At 44.7% G+C, this 22,606-nt stretch overlaps 1 protein-coding gene across 2 annotated transcripts in view; it reads left to right on the top strand.

Annotated features, from left to right (window-relative positions):
- IKBKB (inhibitor of nuclear factor kappa B kinase subunit beta) overlaps positions 1-22,606 on the top strand; it is a 419,227-nt gene that overhangs the window by 91,736 nt on the left and 304,885 nt on the right. For both annotated transcript variants that reach the window (XM_069214097.1, XM_069214096.1), the window contains exon 5: positions 19,013-19,082. In XM_069214097.1, the coding sequence (XP_069070198.1) occupies positions 19,013-19,082 (70 nt within the window). The remainder of the gene's footprint in view (positions 1-19,012; positions 19,083-22,606) is intronic.

The following is a 22,606-nucleotide window of genomic DNA, read 5'->3' on the forward strand; positions in this document are numbered from 1 at the left end:
CTGCACTAGCAGAGGTGCCCCCGTGAACTCCAGGCCTATTTTCCCAGACTTTGTGAGTGCGGGGACGCTATTTTATGCATGGACTGGACATAGGTCATTACCTATGCCCAGCTACATAATAGTAACTCCGAACATAGGCATGTTTGGTATCAAACATGTTGGAATCCTACCCCAATGCGTTTCAAGCATTGGTTGTATGACTCCATGCACTCTGGGGGCTCCTTAGAGGACCCCCAGTATTGCCATTACAGCCTTCTGATGGTTTCCAGGCAGCCCAAACTGCTGCCACCTCCCAGACAGGTTTCTGCCCTCCTGTTGCTTGATAAGCTCAAGCCCAGGAAGACAGAACAAAGGATTTCTTTAGGGAGAGGGGTTTTACACCCTCTCCCTTTGGAAATAGGTGTTACAGGCTTAGGAGGGGTAGCCTCCCCAAGCCACTGGCAATGCTTTGAAGAGCACATTTGGTGCCCTCTGTGCATAAACTAGTCTACACGGTTCAGGGAAACCCAGTCCCTACTCTGGCGCGCAACTGGACAAAGGAAAGGGGAGTGGCCTCTCCCATGTCCACCACCACCCCAGGGGTGGTTCTTAGAGCTCCTTCAGAGAGTCCCTGGGTTTTACCATCTTGGATTCAAGGTTGACAGGGAACTCTGGGAGCATCTGAGTGGCCAGTGCCCGCCGGTGGCGTCAGAGCACCCTCCTGATAGTTGGTCACCTAGCTAGGTGACCAATCCCCCTGTCAGGGCTATTTAGGGTCTCTCTCTTGGATGGTTCCTCATATTTTGGATTGCAGGAATCCTCTGCACCCTCCACTTTGACTTCTGACCGAAAAAAAAACTGCATCTGGACGCTCCAGGACCCGACCAGCTGCAACAAAGAAGCAAGACGCCTCCTGCAACATTGTATCCATGGCTCCTTCTAGCACCTGCAACATTTTCCCGGTCGGGCATCCTCTGAGGACGGCCCGTCTTCAACCTGCATCAGAAGGAAGAAGGAATCTCCCTTAGGGTGAAGGAGTTACTCCCCTGCTTCTGCAGGCACCAACTTTGACGACCAGCTGCGTGGCTTCCCTCTCCTGCTGAGCTGCGTGAATCCTGCATCACTGGTGGTGGACTGAAGTGGCCTCTTCCTCGACTTTCGTGTCCTTGTCCTGTACGAATCCTGTGGGTGTGCCTGGGGTTCTGTGGGCTCTCTGTGTTGCTGAGGGCCCCCTCTGGCTTCCCTCCTGGGTAGAGTTCACCTGGTCCTTCCTGGTCTCCGGCAGCTCCACTTTCCGCTAACTGGAAACTTTGCATGTGCCAAGGCTTGTTGGCGGAATCCGAAGACGCAAACCAGAGTGCAATCCTCCTTCCGGCGTGGGACATCACCTGCATCCTCCAGAAACTCAACTTCGTCTTGGGTGCAGTGCTGACTTTCCTTCTTCATCATCGACTCACCTCTTGCACCTTCAGTATGGTGGGTAGGGGCTCCTGCCCTTCCTAGACTCTGCCGTGCTTCTTGGACTTGGTCCCCTTCTTCCACAGGCCCTCTTGTGCAGGAATCCACTGTTGGTGTCTTGCAGTCTTTTCTGGGTTTTGCATTCTTCTTCTTTTCTTGCATGTGGGTGTTCCGGGGAATTTATAGTGATTTACTCCTGCTTTCCTGGTCGCTGGGGTGGGTTGTGGTACCTACCTTTGGGCTTTCCTAGTACTCCCAGCTCCCCTCTACACACTCTATTTACCTCGGTGGGGGACCTACTTTCGCATTCCATTTTTTTTTGTATTTGGTTTGTGCCTACCCTAGGGCTATTTCTCTCTTTTGTGATTTTCACAAATTGAACTGCTTTCTAACTGTTGTAATGCCTGTTTCTGCATACTAGTGTTATAATTTGTGCATTACTTACCTCCTAAGGGAGTATACCCTCTATGGTATTTTTGATATTTGTATCACCAAAATAAAGTACCTTTATTTTTGTAACACTGAATGTTTTGTTTCATGCGTGTAGGTACTGTGTGTAACCACAATGGTATTGCATGCACTTTACATGTTTCCTAGATAAGCCTTGGCTGCTCATCCACAGCTACTTCTAGAGACCCAGGCTTCTAGACACTGACTACACTACACTAATAAGGGATACCTGCACCTGTTATAAGGTGCAAGTGCCATAGGTACCTACCACACACCAGGCCAGCCTCCTACAAGTACAAATATGTATGTATGTGTGTGTGTGTATGTGTGTGTGTGTATATATGTATATATATATATATATATATGTTCGGTGGCATGTGTAGCTGCAGATACACATGCTGTGCACATCCCGCCATCTGGTGTTGGGCTCGGAGTGTTACAAGTTGTTTTTCTTAGAAGAAGTCTTTTCGAGTCACGAGATCCAGGGACTCCTCCCATTTTGGCTCCATTGCGCATGGGCGTCGACTCCATCTTAGATTGTTTTTTTTCCGCAATCGGGTTCGGACGTGTTCCTTTTCGCTCTGTGTTTCGGGTCGGAAAGTTAGTTAGAATCTCAGAAAAATCGTCGGTATTGTTTGCGTTCGGTATCGGGTTAGTTATAACAGATCGACACCGACTTTTGAAGAGCTCCGGTGGCCCTTCGGGGTTTTTTCGATCCCCCCGTCGGGGCCTGGTCGGCCCGGCCACGTGTTTCTTCAAGGCTGATGGAACGGACCCCATTCCGCTTCTGCCCAAAATGTCATAACAAGAATCCATATACAGATCAGCATCTGGTCTGTAAATTGTGTCTGTCTCCAGAGCACAAGGAGGATACCTGTGAAGCCTGTCGAGCGTTTCGGTCGAGGAAGACATTAAGAGACCGAAGAGCAAGAAGACTGCAGATGGCGTCGGCGCCGACAGGACAAGGGCGTTTCGAAGAGGAAGAAGAAAGCTTCTCCATCCATGAATCGGACTCGGACGAGCTCGATCCCGAAGAAACTCCGAAAACCGTGAGTAAGACGTCGAAACATAAAACTCACGAGAAGACAACAAACGCCCAGGGGACGCCACCGCCAACAGGCCATGGCTTAACCCGAAAATTAGGTGACCGATCATCGGCACCGAAAAAGGGCATGCATGTGGCGAAGTCATCCGACTCCGGTCGAGATACCGCCACACAGCTATCTCGGGCCCGAGACAGCGGCTCCAAACAGATTCTGCACCGAGACAGTGGCACCAAAATGGTTCGGCACCGAGACACCACGACGCCGAAAATAAAGAAGGTTGCCTCGGAGCCCAAAAAGGCGACCGAAAAGATTTCGATTCCGAAACATCCAGCCTCGGAACCGAGAACAGGTTCCTACACAGAGGAACAGGGATTGTCCTCCCAGATGCAAGGACATAAGTTCGGAGAGGAACTTCAATCTGTTGAGCCAGACTACACTCAAAGAAGGCTCCACATTCAAAAAGACACAGGGAAGATAAGCACTCTTCCCCCAATTAAGATGAAAAGAAGACTTGCCTTTCAAGAAAAGGACAAGCAGCCACAGGCAAAGGTGGCAAGACAAACAACTCCACCACCATCAATGCACACATCACCGGTAGCCACTCCACCACTGATGCAATCCCCGACTCATACTGCAATGAGTCAAGATGATCCTGATGCATGGGACCTTTATGATGCTCCTGTATCAGATAACAGCCCAGACTGTTACCCTACAAGGCCGTTGCCACCTGAAGACAGTACATCCTACAAGCAGGTGGTCTCAAGGGCAGCTGCGTTTCATAACATCACCTTGCATTCAGAACCAATTGAGGATGACTTTTTATTTAATACACTCTCCTCCACTCACAGCCAATACCAAAGCTTACCTATGCTCCTGGGAATGCTAAAACATTCAAAACAAATATTTCAGGATCCTGTTAAAGGCAGAGCCATAACTCCAAGGGTGGAAAAAAAGTACAAGCCACCACCAACAGACCCCGTTTATATTACGCAGCAATTAACACCAGATTCTGTGGTTGTTGGGGCAGCTCGCAAGAGAGCAAACTCTCATACCTCAGGAGATGCACCACCTCCAGACAAGGAGAGTCACAAATTCGATGCTGCGGGTAAAAGAGTTGCAGCACAAGCAGCAAACCAATGGCGTATTGCCAATTCACAAGCACTTTTGGCAAGATACGATAGAGCTCATTGGGACAAAATGCAGCATTTCATAGAACACTTACCCAAAGAGTTCCAGAAAAGGGCACAACAAGTGGTAGAAGAAGGACAAAGTATCTCCAATAATCAGATACGGTCATCAATGGACGCAGCAGATACAGCTGCAAGGACAGTAACTACTGCAATAACAATAAGGAGACAAGCATGGTTGCGTACGTCCGGATTCAAGCCGGAAATACAACAAGCCGTGCTGAATATGCCCTTTAATGAACAGCAGTTGTTTGGGCCGGAAGTCGACACTGCTATTGAAAAACTCGATACAGATACCGCAAAAGCCATGGGCGCACTCTACTCCCCACAAAGCAGAGGCACATTTCGCAAGACACCATTTAGGGGAGGGTTTCGAGGTCAACCTACAGAGGCCACAACCTCACAAGCAAGGCCCACTTATCAAAGCCAATACCAGCGGGGAAGTTTTCGGGGGCAATATAGAGGGGCACAATTCCAAAAAAATAGAGGGAAGTTCCAAAGCCCCAAAACCCCTCAAAACAAACAGTGACTTCCAAGTCACACATCCCCAACCCATAACACCTGTGGGGGGGGGAGACTAAGACTATTTTACAAACATTGGGAGGAGATAACAACAGACACTTTGGTACTGGCAATTATCCAGCATGGTTATTGCATAGAATTTCTCAAATTCCCTCCAAACGTACCACAGAAAACACACAATATGTCAAAAGAACATATAAATCTTCTAGGACTAGAAGTTCAGGCATTACTACTAAAAGAAGCAATAGAATTAGTACCAGAACACCAGAAAGGAACAGGAGTTTACTCTCTGTACTTTCTCATACCCAAAAAAGACAAGACTCTGAGACCTATATTAGATCTCCGAACATTAAATACCTACATCAAATCAGATCACTTTCACATGGTGACATTACAAGACGTAATCCCACTACTCAAACAACAAGACTACATGACAACACTAGACCTAAAGGATGCATATTTCCATATACCGATACATCCTTCACACAGAAAGTACTTAAGGTTTGTATTCCAAGGGATACATTACCAATTCAAGGTGTTGCCATTCGGAATAACAACTGCGCCAAGAGTTTTTACAAAGTGCCTAGCAGTCGTAGCTGCACATATCAGAAGGCAGCAAATACATGTGTTCCCGTACCTAGACGATTGGTTAATCAAAACCAACACGCTAGAAAAGTGTTCACAACACACAGAGTATGTCATAGAAACCCTCCACAAACTAGGTTTCACAATCAACTACACAAAGTCACACCTTCTGCTGTTTCAAACACAGCAATACTTAGGGGCGACAATCAACACAGCAAAAGGGATTGCCACTCCAAGTCCACAAAGAGTTCAGACATTTCACAATGTAATACAGGCCATGTATCCAAATCAAAAAATACAAGTCAAAATGGTGATGAAACTCTTAGGCATGATGTCCTCATGCATAGCCATTGTCCCAAACGCAAGGTTGCACATGCGGCCCTTACAACAGTGCCTAGCATCACAGTGGTCACAGGCACAGGGTCAAATTCTAGATCTGGTGTTGGTAGACCGCCAAACATACACCTCGCTTCAATGGTGGAACAGTATAAATTTAAACCAAGGGCGGCCGTTCCAAGACCCAGTGCCACAATATGTAATAACAACAGATGCCTCCATGATAGGGTGGGGAGCACACCTCAATCAATACAACATCCAAGGACAATGGGACACTCACCAAAAACAGTTTCACATAAATCACTTAGAACTATTGGCAGTATTTCTAGCGCTGAAAGCATTTCAACCCATAATAAGCTACAAACACATTCTTGTCAAAACAGACAACATGACAACGATGTATTACCTAAACAAACAGGGAGGCACACACTCAACACAGTTGTGTCTCCTGGCACAGAAAATATGGCATTGGGCAATTCACAACCGCATTCGCCTAATAGCACAATTTATTCCAGGAATTCAGAACCAGCTAGCAGACAATCTTTCTTGGGATCACCAACAGATCCACGAATGGGAGATTCACCCCCAAATACTGAATACTTACTTCCAGAGTTTTGAGGAACACCACAAATAGATCTATTTGCAACAAAGGAAAACGCAAAATGCCAAAACTTCGCATCCAGATACCCACAAGATCAGTCTCAGGGCAATGCGTTATGGATGAGTTGGTCAGGGATATTTGCTTACGCTTTTCCCCCTCTCCCACTCCTTCCATATCTAGTAAACAAGCTGAGTCAAAACAAACTCAAACTTATACTAATAGCACCAACATGGGCAAGGCAACCTTCGTACACAACACTACTAGACCTCTCAGTAGTGCCTCATGTCAAACTACCAAACATACCAGATCTGTTAACGCAACACAAACAACAGATCAGGCACCCAAATCCAGCATCGCTGAATCTAGCAATCTGGCTCCTGAAGTCCTAGAGTTCGGACATTTAGACCTTACACAGGAATGTATGGAGGTCATAAAACAAGCTAGGAAACCTACCACTAGACATTGCTATGCAAATAAGTGGAAAAGATTTGTTTATTACTGCCATAATAATCAAATTCAACCCTTACACGCATCTGCCAAAGACATCGTAGGATCCTTACTACATTTGCAAAAATCAAAGCTAGCTTTTTCTTCCATTAAAATACATCTTACAGCAATTTCAGCTTACCTGCAAATTACGCACTCAACCTCTCTATTTGGAATACCAGTCATAAAAGCATTTATGGAAGGTCTAAAGAGAATTATTCCACCAAGAACACCACTAGTTCCTTCATGGAACCTCAACATTGTCTTAACACGACTCATGGGTCCACCTTTTGAGCCCATGCACTCTTGTGAAATGCAATACTTAACATGGAAAGTTGCATTTTTAATTGCCATCACATCTTTAAGAAGAGTAAGTGAGATTCAAGCATTTACCATACAAGAACCATTTATTCAGATACACAAGCATAAAGTAGTTCTACGAACAAATCCTAAATTTTTACCAAAAGTCATATCACCGTTCCACTTAAATCAAACAGTAGAATTACCAGTGTTCTTCCCACAGCCAGACTCCATAGCTGAAAGAGCACTACATACATTAGACATCAAAAGAGCGTTAATGTACTACATTAACAGAACAAAACTAATTCGCAAAACAAAGCAATTATTTATTGCTTTCCAAAAACCTCATACAGGAAATCCAATTTTTAAGCAAGGCATTGCTAGATGGATAGTTAAGTGCATTCAAACCTGTTATCTTAAAGCAAAAAGAGAACTGCCTATTACACCAAAGGCACACTCAACTAGAAAGAAAGGTGCTACCATGGCCTTTCTAGGAAATATTCCAATGACAGAAATATGTAAGGCAGCTACATGGTCTGCGCCTCATACATTTACCAAACACAACTGTGTAGATGTGCTAACAACACAGCAAGCCACAGTAGGCCAAGCAGTACTACGAACATTGTTTCAGACAACTTCAACTCCTACAGGCTGAACCACCGCTTTTGGGGAGATAACTGCTTACTAGTCTATGCACAGCATGTGTATCTGCAGCTACACCTGCCACCGAACGGAAAATGTCACTTACCCAGTGTACATCTGTTCGTGGCATTAGTTGTTGCAGATTCACATGCGCCCACCCGCCTCACCGGAAGCCTGTAGCCGTTTAGAAGTTGATCTTGAACATCTGTATATTTGTAAATATATATATTACTTTAAACTACATTATGTACATACATATTCACTCCATTGCATGGGCACTATTACTAGCATATACAACTCCTACCTCACCCTCTGCGGGGGAAAACAATCTAAGATGGAGTCGACGCCCATGTCGAACACCAGATGGCGGGATGTGCACAGCATGTGAATCTGCAGCGACTAATGCCACGAACAGATGTACACTGGGTAAGTGACATTTTCCATATATATATATATGTGTGTGTATATGTGTGTGTGTTCAATGGCATGTGTAGCTGAAGATACACATGCTGTGCACTGTTCCTGCCATCTAGTGTTGGGCTCGGAGTGTTACAAGTTGTTTTCTTCGAAGAAGTCTTTTCGAGTCACGGGACCGAGTGACTCCTCCCTTTCGGCTCCATTGCACATGGGCGTCGACTCCATCTTAGATTGTTTTCTTTCTGCCATCGGGTTCGGACGTGTTCCTCTTCGCTCCGTAATTCGAATCGGGAATCCTTAAAAAATCATCGAAATCCGTTGGTATTGTTTGCGTTCGGGACCGGTTTAGTATCAACACATCGTCACCGACAACAAGACCGCTTCGGGGCTTCCGCACTTAACCAAGGCCTGGTCAGCCCGACCACACCCGTCGTCGAAGACTCATGGACCGGACCCCCTTCCGTTTCTGTCCGACGTGTCACACCAAGTACAGACCAGCATTGGGTCTGTAACCTGTGTTTATCACCCGAACACAGAGAGGATACTTGTGAGGCCTGCAAAGCGTTTCGATCCAAGAAGACCCTAAGAGACTGACAAGCAAAACGGTTACAGATGGCGTCGAAGCCGACACAACACCTTGACGACGAGGAAGAAGAAACGAGAATAGGGGATCGGCCATCGACGGCGGCACAAAAAGTGAGTACACCTGCCTCGTCCCACACCGAAGGACAGATAAAAAAAAACAAAAGGCCTCGGGAACGCCACTGCCGGAAGGCCATGGCTCGACCAAAAGAAAAGGCGGTGACCAAATAACATCGGCACCGAAAAAGGCCAAAATATTGCCGAAGACTTCTGACTCTGGTTGAGAAACCGGCACCGAAAAGAGTCGACCTCGAGGGGTCTAGTTCAGTAAACCTCGGAAAAGCCTCTCGGAACCGAGACCGACCGTTTCCATCGGGGTTTTGGTACCGAAAAAACAGCTTTGGAGCCGAAAAAGACTTCCTACGCGGAAGAGCAGGGGCTTTCTCTACAGCTCAAGGAAAGGCACAAATTCAAGCAGGAACTGGATTTGGAAGAGTCAACCAAGGCTACAAATCCAAAAGGACACAGGGAAAATACAAACCATCCCTCCGCTCAAGTTCAAAAGAAAACTGGCCTTTCATGAGACTGAAATGCAATCAAAAGCCAAGGTGATTAGAGAAAAGTCACCACCCCCACATTTCTCACCAAAACGTCCCCACTTCAATCACCGCAGCTGTCACCAGTGGGTACACCAATGGCACAGTCACCCACACATACTAGGATGACACAGGACAATGGGGACCCCTGGGATCTATAAGACCCACCAGTTTTGGACAACAATCCAGAGTGTTATCCAACAAAACCTTAACCTCCAGAGGATAGCACGTCCTACACGCAGGTACTGGCCTGAGCAGCAACATTTCACAATGTAACAATGCACTCGGAACCAGTGAAGGATGACTTTCTATTTAACACTCTGGCATCCACGCATGCATCGTACCAAAGCCTGCCAATGTTACCGGGCATGCTTAAACATGCACAACAGGTTTTCCAAGAACCAGTAAAAGGGAGAGCCATCACGCCAAGGGTCGAGGAAAAAATATAAACCGCCCCCGTCAGACCCTGTGTTTATTACGTAACAGCTCCCTCCGGACTCAGTTGTAGTGGAGGCTGCAAGAAAACGGGGAAATTCAGTCATCAGGGGATGCGCCACCCCCTGATCAGGAAAGCCGTAAGTTTGACACAACAGGGAAAAGAGTGGCAACGCAAGTGGCCAATCAGTGGCGTATTGCCAACTCACAAGGCCTCCTTGCCCGCTACGTCAGAGCACATTGGGACGAGATGCAGGACATTATCCAACATCTACCGAAAGAGCATCAAAAACGTGCCCAACAAGTGGTGGAAGAGGGACAGGCCATCTCAAACAACCAGATCTGCTCTTCACTAGACTCTGCTGATACAGCGGAACGGACTGTCAATACAGCAGTCACCATTAGAAGGCACGCATGGCTGCGAAGTTCTGGTTTTAAATCAGAGATACAGCAGGCAGTATTGAATATGCCGTTCAATCAACACCAGCTATTCGGGCCGGTGGTGGACACCGCAATAGAAAAAATTAAAAAGGACACGGCCAAAGCCATGGGCGTGCTCTACTCCTCTCAATACAGGGGAACATTTAGGAAACCACATTTTAGGGGAGGGTTTAGACACCAGACCTCAGAACCATCCACCTCCCAAACAAAACCCACTTATCAGTCTCAGTACCAGAGAGAGGGGTTTCATGGTTCCTACAGAGGACAGTTCCCAAGAGGAAGAGGGAAATTTCAGCCTGCCAAGCAAACCCCTAGTAGCAAGCAGTGACTTAAATGTCACACTTCCCCAACACACATCAGCAGTGGGGGAGATTAACAAAATACCACAACAATTGGGCACACATTACCACGGACACATGGGTTCTATCAATTATCCAACATGGTTACTGCATAGAATTCACAAAATTCCCTCCAGATGTTCCCCCCAACAACGCACAAAATGTCCATACAACACTTAGACCTATTACAAATAGAGTTCCAAGCACTACTAGCAAAACAAGCCATAGAACTGGTACCTTATCACCAGAAGGGAACAGGGGTTTACTCCCTATATTTCCTTATTCCAAAGAAAGACAAAACGTTAAGGCCTATTCTGGATCTCAGAATGTTAAATCTATTCATCAAATCAGATCATTTCCACATGCTAACACTACAGCACGTAGTTCCCTTACTAAAACAAGGGGAATACATGGCAACACTGGATCTAAAAGATGCGTATTTCCACATACCCATTCATCCATCTCACAGGAAATACCTAAGGTTTGTAATACAAGGCAAACATTACCAATTCGAGGTGTTACCCTTCGGGATAACAACGGCACCCAGGGTATTTACAAAATGCCTAGCTGTAGTAGCAGCTCATATAAGGAGACATCACATGCACGTATTGCCGTATCTAGACGATTGGCTAATAAAAGCCAACACTCAACAACAATGTCAAATACACATGCAATATGTAATAGATACTCTAGACAAACTAGGGTTTTCTATAAATTACAAAAAATCTCATTTACAACCATCCCAAATACAGCACTGCTTGGGAGCAACACTCAACACACAAAAAGCAATTGCCACTCCAAGCCCACAAAGAGTTAAATCGTTTCAAAATATGAAAGCAAGCATGCAGCCAAACCAACAATACACGGTCAGGTTTGTGATGAAACTACTAAGCATGATGTCCTCATGCATAGCTATTGTCCCAAACGCAAGACTACACATGCAGCCCTTAAAACAGTGCCTAGCAAAACAATGGACGCAGGCACAGGGTCAACTCCAAGATCTAGTGTTGGTAGACCGCCAAACACACTCCTCGCTTCAGTGGTGGACCCCTGTAAATTTAAACAAAGGTCGGCCTTTTCAAGACCCAGTGCCTCACGCCATTATCACAACAGAAGCCTCCATGATTGGGTGGGGAGCACACCTCAACAATCACATCATACATGGTCAGTGGAACAGTCAACAAAAACAACTTCACATAAATCTCTTAGAACTGCTAGCAGTATTTCCAACACTAAAAGCCTTTCAGCCCCTTCTAGTCCACACACACATTCTTGTCAAAACAGACAATATGACAACAATGTATTATTTAAACAGACAGGGAGGGACACACTCGTCACAACTGTGTCTCTTAGCACAAAAAAATTGGCATTGGGCAATTCACAACAACATTCACCTGATAGCACAATATATACACCAGGCATTCACAATCAGTTAGCCGACAATCTCAGTCGAGATCACCAGCAAACTCATGAGTGGGAAATACATCCCCAGGTTCTACAGGATTACTTCTACCGCTGGGGGACACCAAATATAGATCTGTTTGCAACAAAACAAAATGCAGAATGCCAAAACTTCGCGTCCAGGTACCCACACCCTCAGTCCAAGGGCAATGCTCTATGGATCAACTGGTCAGGGATATTTGCTTACACTTTTCCCCCCTCCCGCTCATTCCTTTTCTGGTCAACAAACGGAGTCAAAACAAACTCAAACTAATACTAATAGCACCAACGTGGGCTCGCCACCCGTGGTACACCACACTGTTGGACTTCTCTGTAGTACCGCACATCAAACTACCAAACAAACCAGATCTTTTAACACAACACAAACAACAGATCAGACACCGGAATCCAGCATCGCTCAACCTAGCAATCTGGCCCCTGAAGTCTTAGAATTTGGATATCTAAACCTTTCAAAAGAGTGTATGGAGGTCATTAAACAAGCAAGGAAACCGACAACAAGGCATTGTTATGCTAATAAATGGAAAAGGTTTGTTTTCTACTGCCAGGCAAATCAAATCACGCCGCTAGAGGCCTCCATACAAAACATTGTAAGTTATTTACTACACATACAAAAAGCAAATCTAGCTTTTTCTTCCATAAAAATCCATCTCACTGCAGTATCTGCTGATCTGCAGATTAAACATACAAAGTCGCTTTTTAGAATCCCAGTTATTAAAGCCTTTATGGAAGGACTAAAAAGAATCATACCTCCAAAAACACCACCAGTACCTTCGTGGAATCTTAATATTGTACTTACACGACTCATGGGTCCACCATTTGAACCCATGCATTCTTGTCAAATCCAATTCTTGACTTGGAAAGTAGCCTTTCTAATAGCCATCACTTCACTACGAAGAGTTAGCGAAATACAGGTGTTTACTATCCAAGAACCCTTTATACAAATACACAAACATAAAGTGGTTCTCCGTACAAATCCACAATTTTTACCAAAAGTCATATCACTGTTTCATCTAAACCAAACAGTTGAACTCTCAGTCTTCTTTCCACAACCAGACTCAGTAGCAGAAAGGGCACTGCATACATTAGACATAAAAAGAGCGCTAATGTATTACATAGACAGAACAAAAGCATTTCGTAAAACAAAACAATTGTTCGTAGCTTTCCAAAAACCCCATGCCGGTAACCATATATCCAAACAGGGCATAGCTAGATGGATAGTTAAATACATTCAGACCTGTTACCTTAAAGCTAAAAGAGAATTACCCATTACACCAAAGGCACACTCCATTAGGAAGAAAGGTGCCACAATGGCTTTTCTAGGTAATATACCAATGACAGAGATTTGTAAGGCAGCCACTTGGTCTAAACCCCATACATTTACTAAGCATTACTGTGTAGATGTGTTAGCAACACAACAAGCCACAGTAGGACAGGCTGTATTAAGAACATTATTTCAAACAACTTCAACTCCTACAGGCTGACCACCGCTTTTGGGAGGATTACTGCTTTGTAGTCTATGCACAGCGGGTGTATCTGCAGCTACACATGCCATCGAACGGAAAATGTCACTTACCCAGTGTACATCTGTTCGTGGCATGTTGCGCTGCAGATTCACATGCGCCCTCCCACCTCCCCGGGAGCCTGTAGCCGTTTTAGTTGCATGTAAATAAATATTCCTTTACTACAAACTATGTACATACATATCTACTCCATTGCATGGGCATCTTTAGTATCCTTATTTTACCAACTCCTACCTCACCCTATGCGGGGAAAACAATCTAAGATGGAGTCGACGCCCATGCAACATGGAGCCGAAAGGAAGGAGTCACTCGGTCCCGTGACTCGAAAAGACTTCTTCAAAGAAAAACAACTTGTAACACTCCGAGCCCAACACTAGATGGCAGGAACAGTGCACAACATGTGAATCTGCAGCGCAACATGCCACAAACAGATGTACACAGGATAAGTGACATTTTCCATATAGTACATTACATTACATGCTTCCTCCTGTGCCAGCGTTTTTGCATTGATGCTGTTTTTCTTTTTATTCTGAAGAGGACTGGGTCGTGCTGACCTGTCCCCAGTGAATGTGCTTGACCCCTCCAAGTGTATGTTCATTTGGCTAGTCCCTGAATGGGATATTTACTTATCTATTAGTCCCTAGTATAAGTTATAAAGGTTATCCAGGGCTAATAAGTTGAAAGTCACTCATGGACTGCAGCATTTATTGTGCTACAACTGATGTGGCACAGTGAAAACATGACTCCAAGTCTGCCACTGCAACCTAGTCAGTCCGCTTTTAAACTTCCAGCTCGACTTGGCAAAATACCCCTTTAGCCATGTCCAGACTTTACTTTTTTATTGCAATTTGCAAGTCAGCCCTAAGGCATGCCTTAGTGGCCCAAAAGACTATGTGGCAGATATTAAAAAGGACATGCCGAATTTTATCTTTACATGTCCTGACTATGGAAACTAGAAATTATTATCACTGTAGCAAGGCTAGTAGGCCCATAGGCTAACAGGGTGGTTTCACTAGCACACGGGCTAAGTGTTAACTTCTATTTGGGACCATTGAATATAGTATTCAAGATTTTAATTAGATTAGATCTGAGTTATTGCTGAAGTTGGTTTAAAGGTAACTTGTATTACAAAGATTACTTTAGAAAGTCACCAGTTCCTTTCCCAAAACATCTAGTAGCCACTTCTGATTACCTGCAGCAGTTGTCACCTAAGACAGCCTGCTCCCCTTATGTGAAGCGGTCCCAGGAAGGTGGAAAAAAGGGTCTGTTGTAGGGTGGCCCAAGGACGGTAGCCACAGATGGCCCAACTTCAAAGGGGTTACTGCCTCTGAGAGGCAAATGTGAGTCACACCCTATCTTGCCCACACCTTTATGTAGGTAGACGAACTGGCATCTTCTCCAGGGAGTGAAGCCATTAGCCACAACCGGTTTTCCAGGAGGGGCGCATCATTACATTTCCAGGAAAACCTTCAAGGCAGAGTACAGATGCAGGCACTGTTACAAACAACAAACGAGTTTGCAAGTCCTAGCGTCTACAATAGCAAACCTAAAAAGCCATGGAATTTGCCATTTAAGGTGGCTATGTACCTTAACTCCAAACCATAGGATTCATTGTTCATGGCCTGCTATATCCAACAAGATATCATGAATAAAACACAGATGACACTAGATAGCTGTACTATTGGTTAATAATGCTGAAGCTTTTAAGTGCCCCCCCCCTCCCCCCAGCCATCAGGTGTAGGCCAATGACTTCCACTGTGGGGAAACAACATTTATGCACAAGGTCTGGAATTCCTTCATATTCTGTGCTGTTTCTCCTTCCTTCTAAGACTGCCACATAAGGTAAGGTTTGCATTGTTAAAACCTTTACGGTGTAATGAGTCAGCTTTGATTGGACATAGTACGAAGCTGGCCTGTTGTGCGGTGTGCACCTATGGTGTTATCAACTTATACCAACCAGGTCCAGGTATCCCGTATCAGTGAGGTATAGACAGCGTCTAGGAAGCCAGGGATCTCTAGAGGCAGCTGTGGATGAGCAGCCAAGACTTATCTAGGAGACATGCAAAGCTTATGCAATACCACTATAGTCACATGGTAAGTACTTGGTTTTTCCCCAAACCCACAGGTAAACTTTGTAAAAGCAAGAAAGACTGGAAGAAACAGAAGATGGAGCCTGACAGAAGAGGACCTGCAAATGAAGGGGACCAAGTCCAGTTCCAGTTCCAGTGTCAGGTTGAGGCAGGAGCCACTACCCACACTTCTGGGGATGCAGGACCAGGTCAAAGGTGAAGACCAGGAGTCGGCTATGCAGCGCAGTAGAAGAGTTCCAGAAGTGATGCAGTCTATGTCCCACGTTGGTAGAAGAGTTGCAGTCAGTCACTGGTGTGGAAAAAACGCCAACAATCCTTGGCAAAGGCCAGAGTTGCAAAATAAGAATTGCAGAGCTGCTGGGGACCAGGAAGGTTGTGTGGGGGGGAGGGGATCCAACCCAAGTAGGGGAGTTCCAGGTGACCCTCAGCAGTGAGGAGAGCCAGAGGTCGAGGATGCATCCCCCACAGGCATCTCGCAGGCAAAGGAGTTGCTGTGAGGGCCACTCAGCACACCTGTAGAAGAGTCCACCTCATTGGAACAGCAGGCAGAAGACTGTACTTTGCAGGGAATGTGCTGGAGGCCAGGGCTACATGGAGCCTGAAGACATCTTGGAAGAAGAGCCAACAAGCCTCGTTAGCTGCAAGAGGCGCAGTGGACAGGGGTAGTGTCCTGCAAGGAGAGGCAAGGGCTTACTGTCTTCCAAGTTGGGCAACTGATAGAGAGGATCAAGGGGACCACTTCAACCCACCACCTGTAACGCTGGAACCAAGCAGTTTTGCAGGAGATAAGATCCACACAGCCAATCGATGTTGCAGTTGAATCCTGTGGATGCATGGTAGTGTCTTCTTCACTCCAATGGAGAGCCCTTCTTGCTTCTTGTACAGGTTGAAGACTCGTCGCCCTCCCAGGATGCTCAGCCAGGGAAATGTTGCAGTTGCTGGAAGGAGCTGGCGAAACAATGTTGCAAAGCGGAGTGTTGCTCAGTTGCAGATTGTCAGTTCCTGGAGGGTTCAATTGCAATTCTGGTGCCCAGAAGATGAAGTAAACGATGTAGAGGAGTCCTGCTGGAATCTTGCACATCGAATCTGAGGACCCACCCGGGAGGGAGACCCTAAATAGCCCAGGAAGGGGGATTGATCACCTAGCAGGATGACCACTTATCAGGAGGGGCCTGTGACATCACCTGCCGGACCTTGCCACTCATATGCTCCCAGGGGCCTCTTCCCACCTTGGATTCAAGACAGCCGAATCAAGTGGCCACCTGGAGGAGCTCTGGGCACCACCCCTGGGGCGTTGATGGACAGGTGAGTGGTCACTCCCCTTTCCATTGTCCAGTTTTGCGTCATAGAAGGGACTGGGGTCCCTGGACTGTGGCAAACTGGTTTATGCAAAGAAGCACCAAATGTAGCCTTCAAAGCATACCGGTAGCTTGGGGAGGCTACCCCTTTCAACCCATGTAACACCTTCTTCGAAAGGGAGGGGGGTGTTGCCTCCCACTCCCAAAGGAAATCCTTTGTTCTGCCTTCCTGGGCTTGAGCTGGTCAAACAGCAGGAGGGCAGAAACCTGTCTGAACTGCAGCAGCGTGGCTACCCAGGAAAACCCTGCAAACTGGTAGGCGTAAAGTTGGGGGTCCTTTAACGAGCCCCCAGAGTGCATGGAATCATACTTTCAACACTGGCAACAGTATTGCGGTAAGATTCAAACATGTTTGATACCAAACGTGCCCAGGTTCAGAGTTAACGTTATGTAGCTGGACACAGGTAGCGACCTGTTTCCAGTACATGGGTAACATGGCTTCCCCTCCCTTACAAAGTCCAGGAAAATGGAGCTGGAATTTGTAGGCACAACTCTGCTCATGTAGGGGTGCCCTCACACACAGATACTTGCACCCTGCCCTCTGGGTTAGGAGGGCCTGCCATAGGGGGCGACTTACAGTGACCTGGTGCAGTGAACTATAGGGAAAGGATGAATGCACCCTTCCATGCAGGCTGCAATGGCAGGCCTGCAGACACATTTTGCATAGGCTCCCCTTGGTGGCATAATAAATGCTGCAGCCAATGGAGAACCCCTGGTGCCCCAATGCCCTGGGTACCTAGATATGTTAGGGACTTGCATGAGTGCACCAGTATGCCAATTGTGGGGTGTACAAAGTCAGGAAAAACAAATTTAGAAGGAGAGAGCATAGTTACTGGGGTCCTGGTTAGCAGGGTCCCAATAAACACAGTCAAAACACAATGACTTCAGCCAAAAAGTGGGGGTAACCATGCCAAAAAGAGGGTACTTTCCTACATTCAGTACTTCCACCGAGTAGCCATCATTCTGAGCATTTTAAATTCAAAGCACAGGCTTCACAATATAAAATGGCTAAAGTAGAATATTTTATGGCATTTTGCCATGTGAGCCCTGTGTTGACACAGCAGTACTGTGGTTAAGGGTAAGGCTACCGTAGTGCTGCCCTTTGTTTTAAGAAAGTAGGTGAATGTGTAGGAATCTCCAGGCAAAATGCCTTAGGAGAATGTTTATTTGTTCTTAGTTCAAATCCTTGTAGCCTCTGCCATGGTATTTACTACTAAGCAGAAGTGAGACAATTTCAGTACGTTTTGAAGAATTTTGACCTTTGAATGTAACAGAGGAATTCCTCCTTTGGCTGTCAGAGAGAAAGGAATTACCTTTAAAGCAGCTACATAAGAGACATGGCTGAAACTACAGCTCGTGCCAAGAACACATATGTGGTTGTGAGGTTACATGTTTGGCCGCAGCCTTCCTTTCTTCATACTGACGACATTAAGTACAAAGTCATGGACGTACTTTTAAATGCTAAAATGTTTTCTCCATTTACAAAAGAGGCTTTGGAAAATTGGAATACTGAAGTAGCAGCATGCAAATCTGAGTGCAAATATCACAACAATTATTCCAAAATAATCTAGGAAATGTTTGTGAATATCCACTAGGTTAGAAATTGGTACTCTGTCACATCTTCCTCAGCACCAGCTGTACTCCATCCGTGGACGAACCCATGTTAACACGTCTAACCATAAATTTGCAAATCATGGAAATGTACAAATCTGGTAGATTTTATACAGCAGACGTTTCATCTGCCTGTGTAAACATCCAAAAATGTGATTCTTTGAATTGGGATCGGTCATGGGCATTTGCAGGTGGTAACTTCTAGGAAAGGTTGTGTGTGTTTGTCCTTCCATGTACAGAACAGCTACAAAGCAGTATTTAGTTCCAAGTTAGAAGGTCCGTTGTTTCGTACGTCATGCAGTGTGGTGTTGTGTAGGTAACTTTGAATCAGTGACCTATTCAAACCCTATGACTTCCTTCTTTGTTGTGGAGCCTGTCAATTCTTGTCTCATAACTACATATGTTACATTGGTCTTTCTGCCCCCACCCCCAACACACTCCTTCTAGTTGGATCATCTAAATCAGCCTGGCTTATTCCTGTGTATAAAGTTGAATTGTGCGAGTTTCTTTTTAGTTGGCAGTCTAAAGTCAGGGATACATCACATTTTGCTCTTTTTTTTTTTTTCTTCAGCATCTGAACCTATTTGAGAACTGCTGCGGTCTTCGCGAGAGTGCCATCCTTGTCCTACTGTCTGACATTGGTGAGTGGAGTATCAGATAGCACCTTTCAGCAGCTACTTTATAAATATAAGTAAATTGTATTTGATTGGGGTTTACGTGAGCTGAGAGAAGTCATTGGATTGGCTGTGAGTAACTCTAAAGGTTTTTTGTTGGACCAGTTTCTGTCTGGTTAGCTCTCAGTATGAGTTAGTGGAAGAGGAGGAAGTGCAGTGTTGAGAGCTTCAATAACTCTTCTTGAAGATTAATCAAGGATAGTACATAGATACATATTGTACATACTATGTTGTTAGAAAACCCATTTGAGAGTTTACAACAGAAGGCCATTTAAAATATTGATATGCATACCTTAACCATGCCACTGATAGATTTCACAATGTGGCATAATAACTTTGACATACCTTATCTTACTGGTTCATGCTAAGAAAGCTTTATGAATTGGACTGACTAGTATTACATCTATGCATAAGTATATTCAAAGGAAAAATACATGAGTAGAAAACGCACCTAACATCCTTTACAAGTGTATGTATGCCACCTACTAAATATGCTGCTTTGAAATGATAAAATTAAGAAGGCAACAAACTCGTAACTTACTCGGAAACATATCTGGGAAGCTCTGCGGCTCCTGGGTGTGGACCACTAGCTACTGAGTGCCAAGTAACTACATTTGGAAACAAAGGAAAGGAAGCACATTTGGTAAAATGCCAAGCATGCAGGAAGATTAAAATGCAGAAAGTAAGTCTAAAGTAAATAAGGAAAAGGTTCCTGGCTGGGATGTCTGGCCAGAGTCCAAAAATAAATACACCAAATCCTTCCTATGTGCAAGGAAACCAATTAATGACTCGAAACAGAAATACTAAGTGAACTCCAGTGTATTCAAGGAATTCAGATTAGTGTGTGAAGCATCTGGACATGGCTCATTCAAGGTAGTTTCTTTTTAAATGCTTAAGGTGAAGTAATTCACATGAACTTCTTTTGTTTAGATGGTTCTTAACCTGATTTTTGGGATTGCCTCAAAGTCTAAACCTAAACATCAAACTGTTTCTGTCACCTGCATTTAACCCTAACCCCTATATCTAATTTAGGTGTGTGTCCTTGGAGATTTATGTTTAGCAGATTATGGGTGCAGTTAAACAGCTACGCCTCAAATCTAGGAGTAAATGTAAGCCTAACACGATGAGCATAACCCTTAAGGCTTAACCTCAACATGAAAACTGCAGCGGGGTGCCTTTAGACTCGAACCCTTAAACCTAAATTTCCTACTCCAAAGTAAGTGTAAATTCAGTAGTCTAAGGCTAAACTCACAGGTCTTTGCCAAGCTCCCTAACCTAAACTTCCCAAGCCCGACTAAAATTATTAGCAAATGAAGCCTAAATTTGCAAGCCTTAAAACTAAACCCCAAATTCTAAACATAATTTGACAATTCTGGAGCCTGCATCTAAATGTTAACTTTGAAGCTTAAATTCCTAACTCTGAATATTAAGCATAAAAGCTCCTAAGACAAATCTCTGCAACTTATTCCCCAAAACTCATATCTTTACCACAAATCCTAACCTTAACTGTGCAACCTAAGCCTAACCTTTACACTTATGTGCCCGTACTTATTGATTCTAATTACTGAATTTTGTATTAAATCCTGGGTGACCTAAAATATAATTTTCAAAACAACCATTAAAAGGAACCATTGAGCAAGTTTGGTAAATTCATACTGCAATTTTGAATGATCATAAATGCAATTTGGACAAAGCAACATTACTGTTCAGCACACATTGTAGAAACAGAAACCATATTAGGAAGAAGACTTTTAGAGCAAGGTGCTTTCATTCTCTTACCAGAAACAACTTTGAATAGTAGGTTCACTAATACAATGTTGATCCTGTGATTTATTGCTATTGCCATTGAAACCTGTTATATCTCACTGGTGCCCCCAAGTCTTGTCAGCTTTTAGTGGGCAGCCCTCTACTTGCATATACTGTTTTCTCCCCTGCCATTTACAAACCCATACTGTCTCCTTTCCTCATCTGACTGTGGTGTTGGACTATCCCATCACCATGCTGGATCTCTCTTTAACATAATAAAACCATGCCCACTGAATGCTTTTTGATTGCTAGAAATCTCCTGTTCACCTGTTGCCTCCAATTGTTTACAAACTTGCATCCAGTGTACCTCGATAATCTGACTGCCCCACAAAATGCATATAAAAGCTCCTTTTAGTCCAGAGGCTTGCAAGCAAATATCGCTAGTAGATCAGCCAAACTTCCACAACTGGACTCTTGTATAATACACTTTATGGAGAATCTGTAGTTGGATTAGCCTGTGTTTGCCTTTAACTCCAGTATTGAAGTCTAAACCGGACATCAAAACCCTAAACCTACACACCTCATCATGATTAACCACTTAACCCCCTCCCCTGGTCATAAAACCTAGTAAATATTTGTGTAAATAAAATTAACCTCTTAAATTGAAACACTGCGCCTTAGCCCTTACTCCTAGCCTAAATTTAAAGCCTATAACATTAAAACCCTAGATCGCAGCCCCATAAAGATGAACCATTAAGCCTTAATATACACTCTATGCCTCTGAATTCGAGGCACTTTACCAAACTACCACATCTAAATCAAAAACACAAAAGCCTCAACCACATTCCAAGGCAAATCCATGAATGTGACTACAGACTACCAGTGACGTTGCTGTGACACCACTTTTTTATCTTTTAAAAAATAAATAAAAATAAAATAAAGATCCCTCAACTGATAGCAACTTTGCAGACTTGCTAATACAGAAAGCTCATCAGGGGCAAGTTCATACTTCAGCCCGTTGGTGGATGACACTCGGAATCAGCATGAAATCATTCTACTTGACCATGGGGTGTTTATGGTGTTTTTGAACATGCAAAGGTGGCCACATAGTGCCTGGGTTAGACTTTGACAGACGGATTAAATACTATTGCTATGGCGAATTACTTTACTCCTGCCATGGTGAGGGTACTTCTTCTGCCAGATTGAGAGATGTCTGCCAGCTCAGCAGACAACTCTTGCATTTTATGAGAACCACTTTCAGGAAAAGTTGTGAAAATACTTTGAAAAGTTGACGGACATTAAACTTTCACCTTTCCTTTTATTTTAAAAAACAAAATCCCAAAGTGGGATTTTGTTTTTGAAAACTGAAAAGCAGTGACCCCCTCACCATGGATGTTTTCTTCCATGGCCTAGGAGTCATGTTGTAATTTTCACTGCCCCTTAACTCCAGGTTGTACCTGATGGTGACAGACTGTGCGAACTTGCCATTTGCCCTAATTTCCATGCCTCCCCCCACACCCACCACCACCAAATGGGATGGGTGTCATAATGAAAACACCTCAGGAGGCCATCACTCTGTCGAGCTGTCAGAGAATCAAGTCGGCGGTGGAGTAGTTCCTGCTATCGACAAACTGAAGGTCTGCCTGACTCTCAATGGGGCGGGCAGGCCTCCAGTTTGGTGGAGAGGGCACTCTGTCACCATTGCAATAGAAAACCCTGTCCACCAAACTCTCTAAGTTGGGACT

Source organism: Pleurodeles waltl, chromosome 11 (genome assembly GCF_031143425.1).
Source record: "Pleurodeles waltl isolate 20211129_DDA chromosome 11, aPleWal1.hap1.20221129, whole genome shotgun sequence".
NCBI classification, from domain to species: Eukaryota; Metazoa; Chordata; class Amphibia; order Caudata; family Salamandridae; genus Pleurodeles; species Pleurodeles waltl.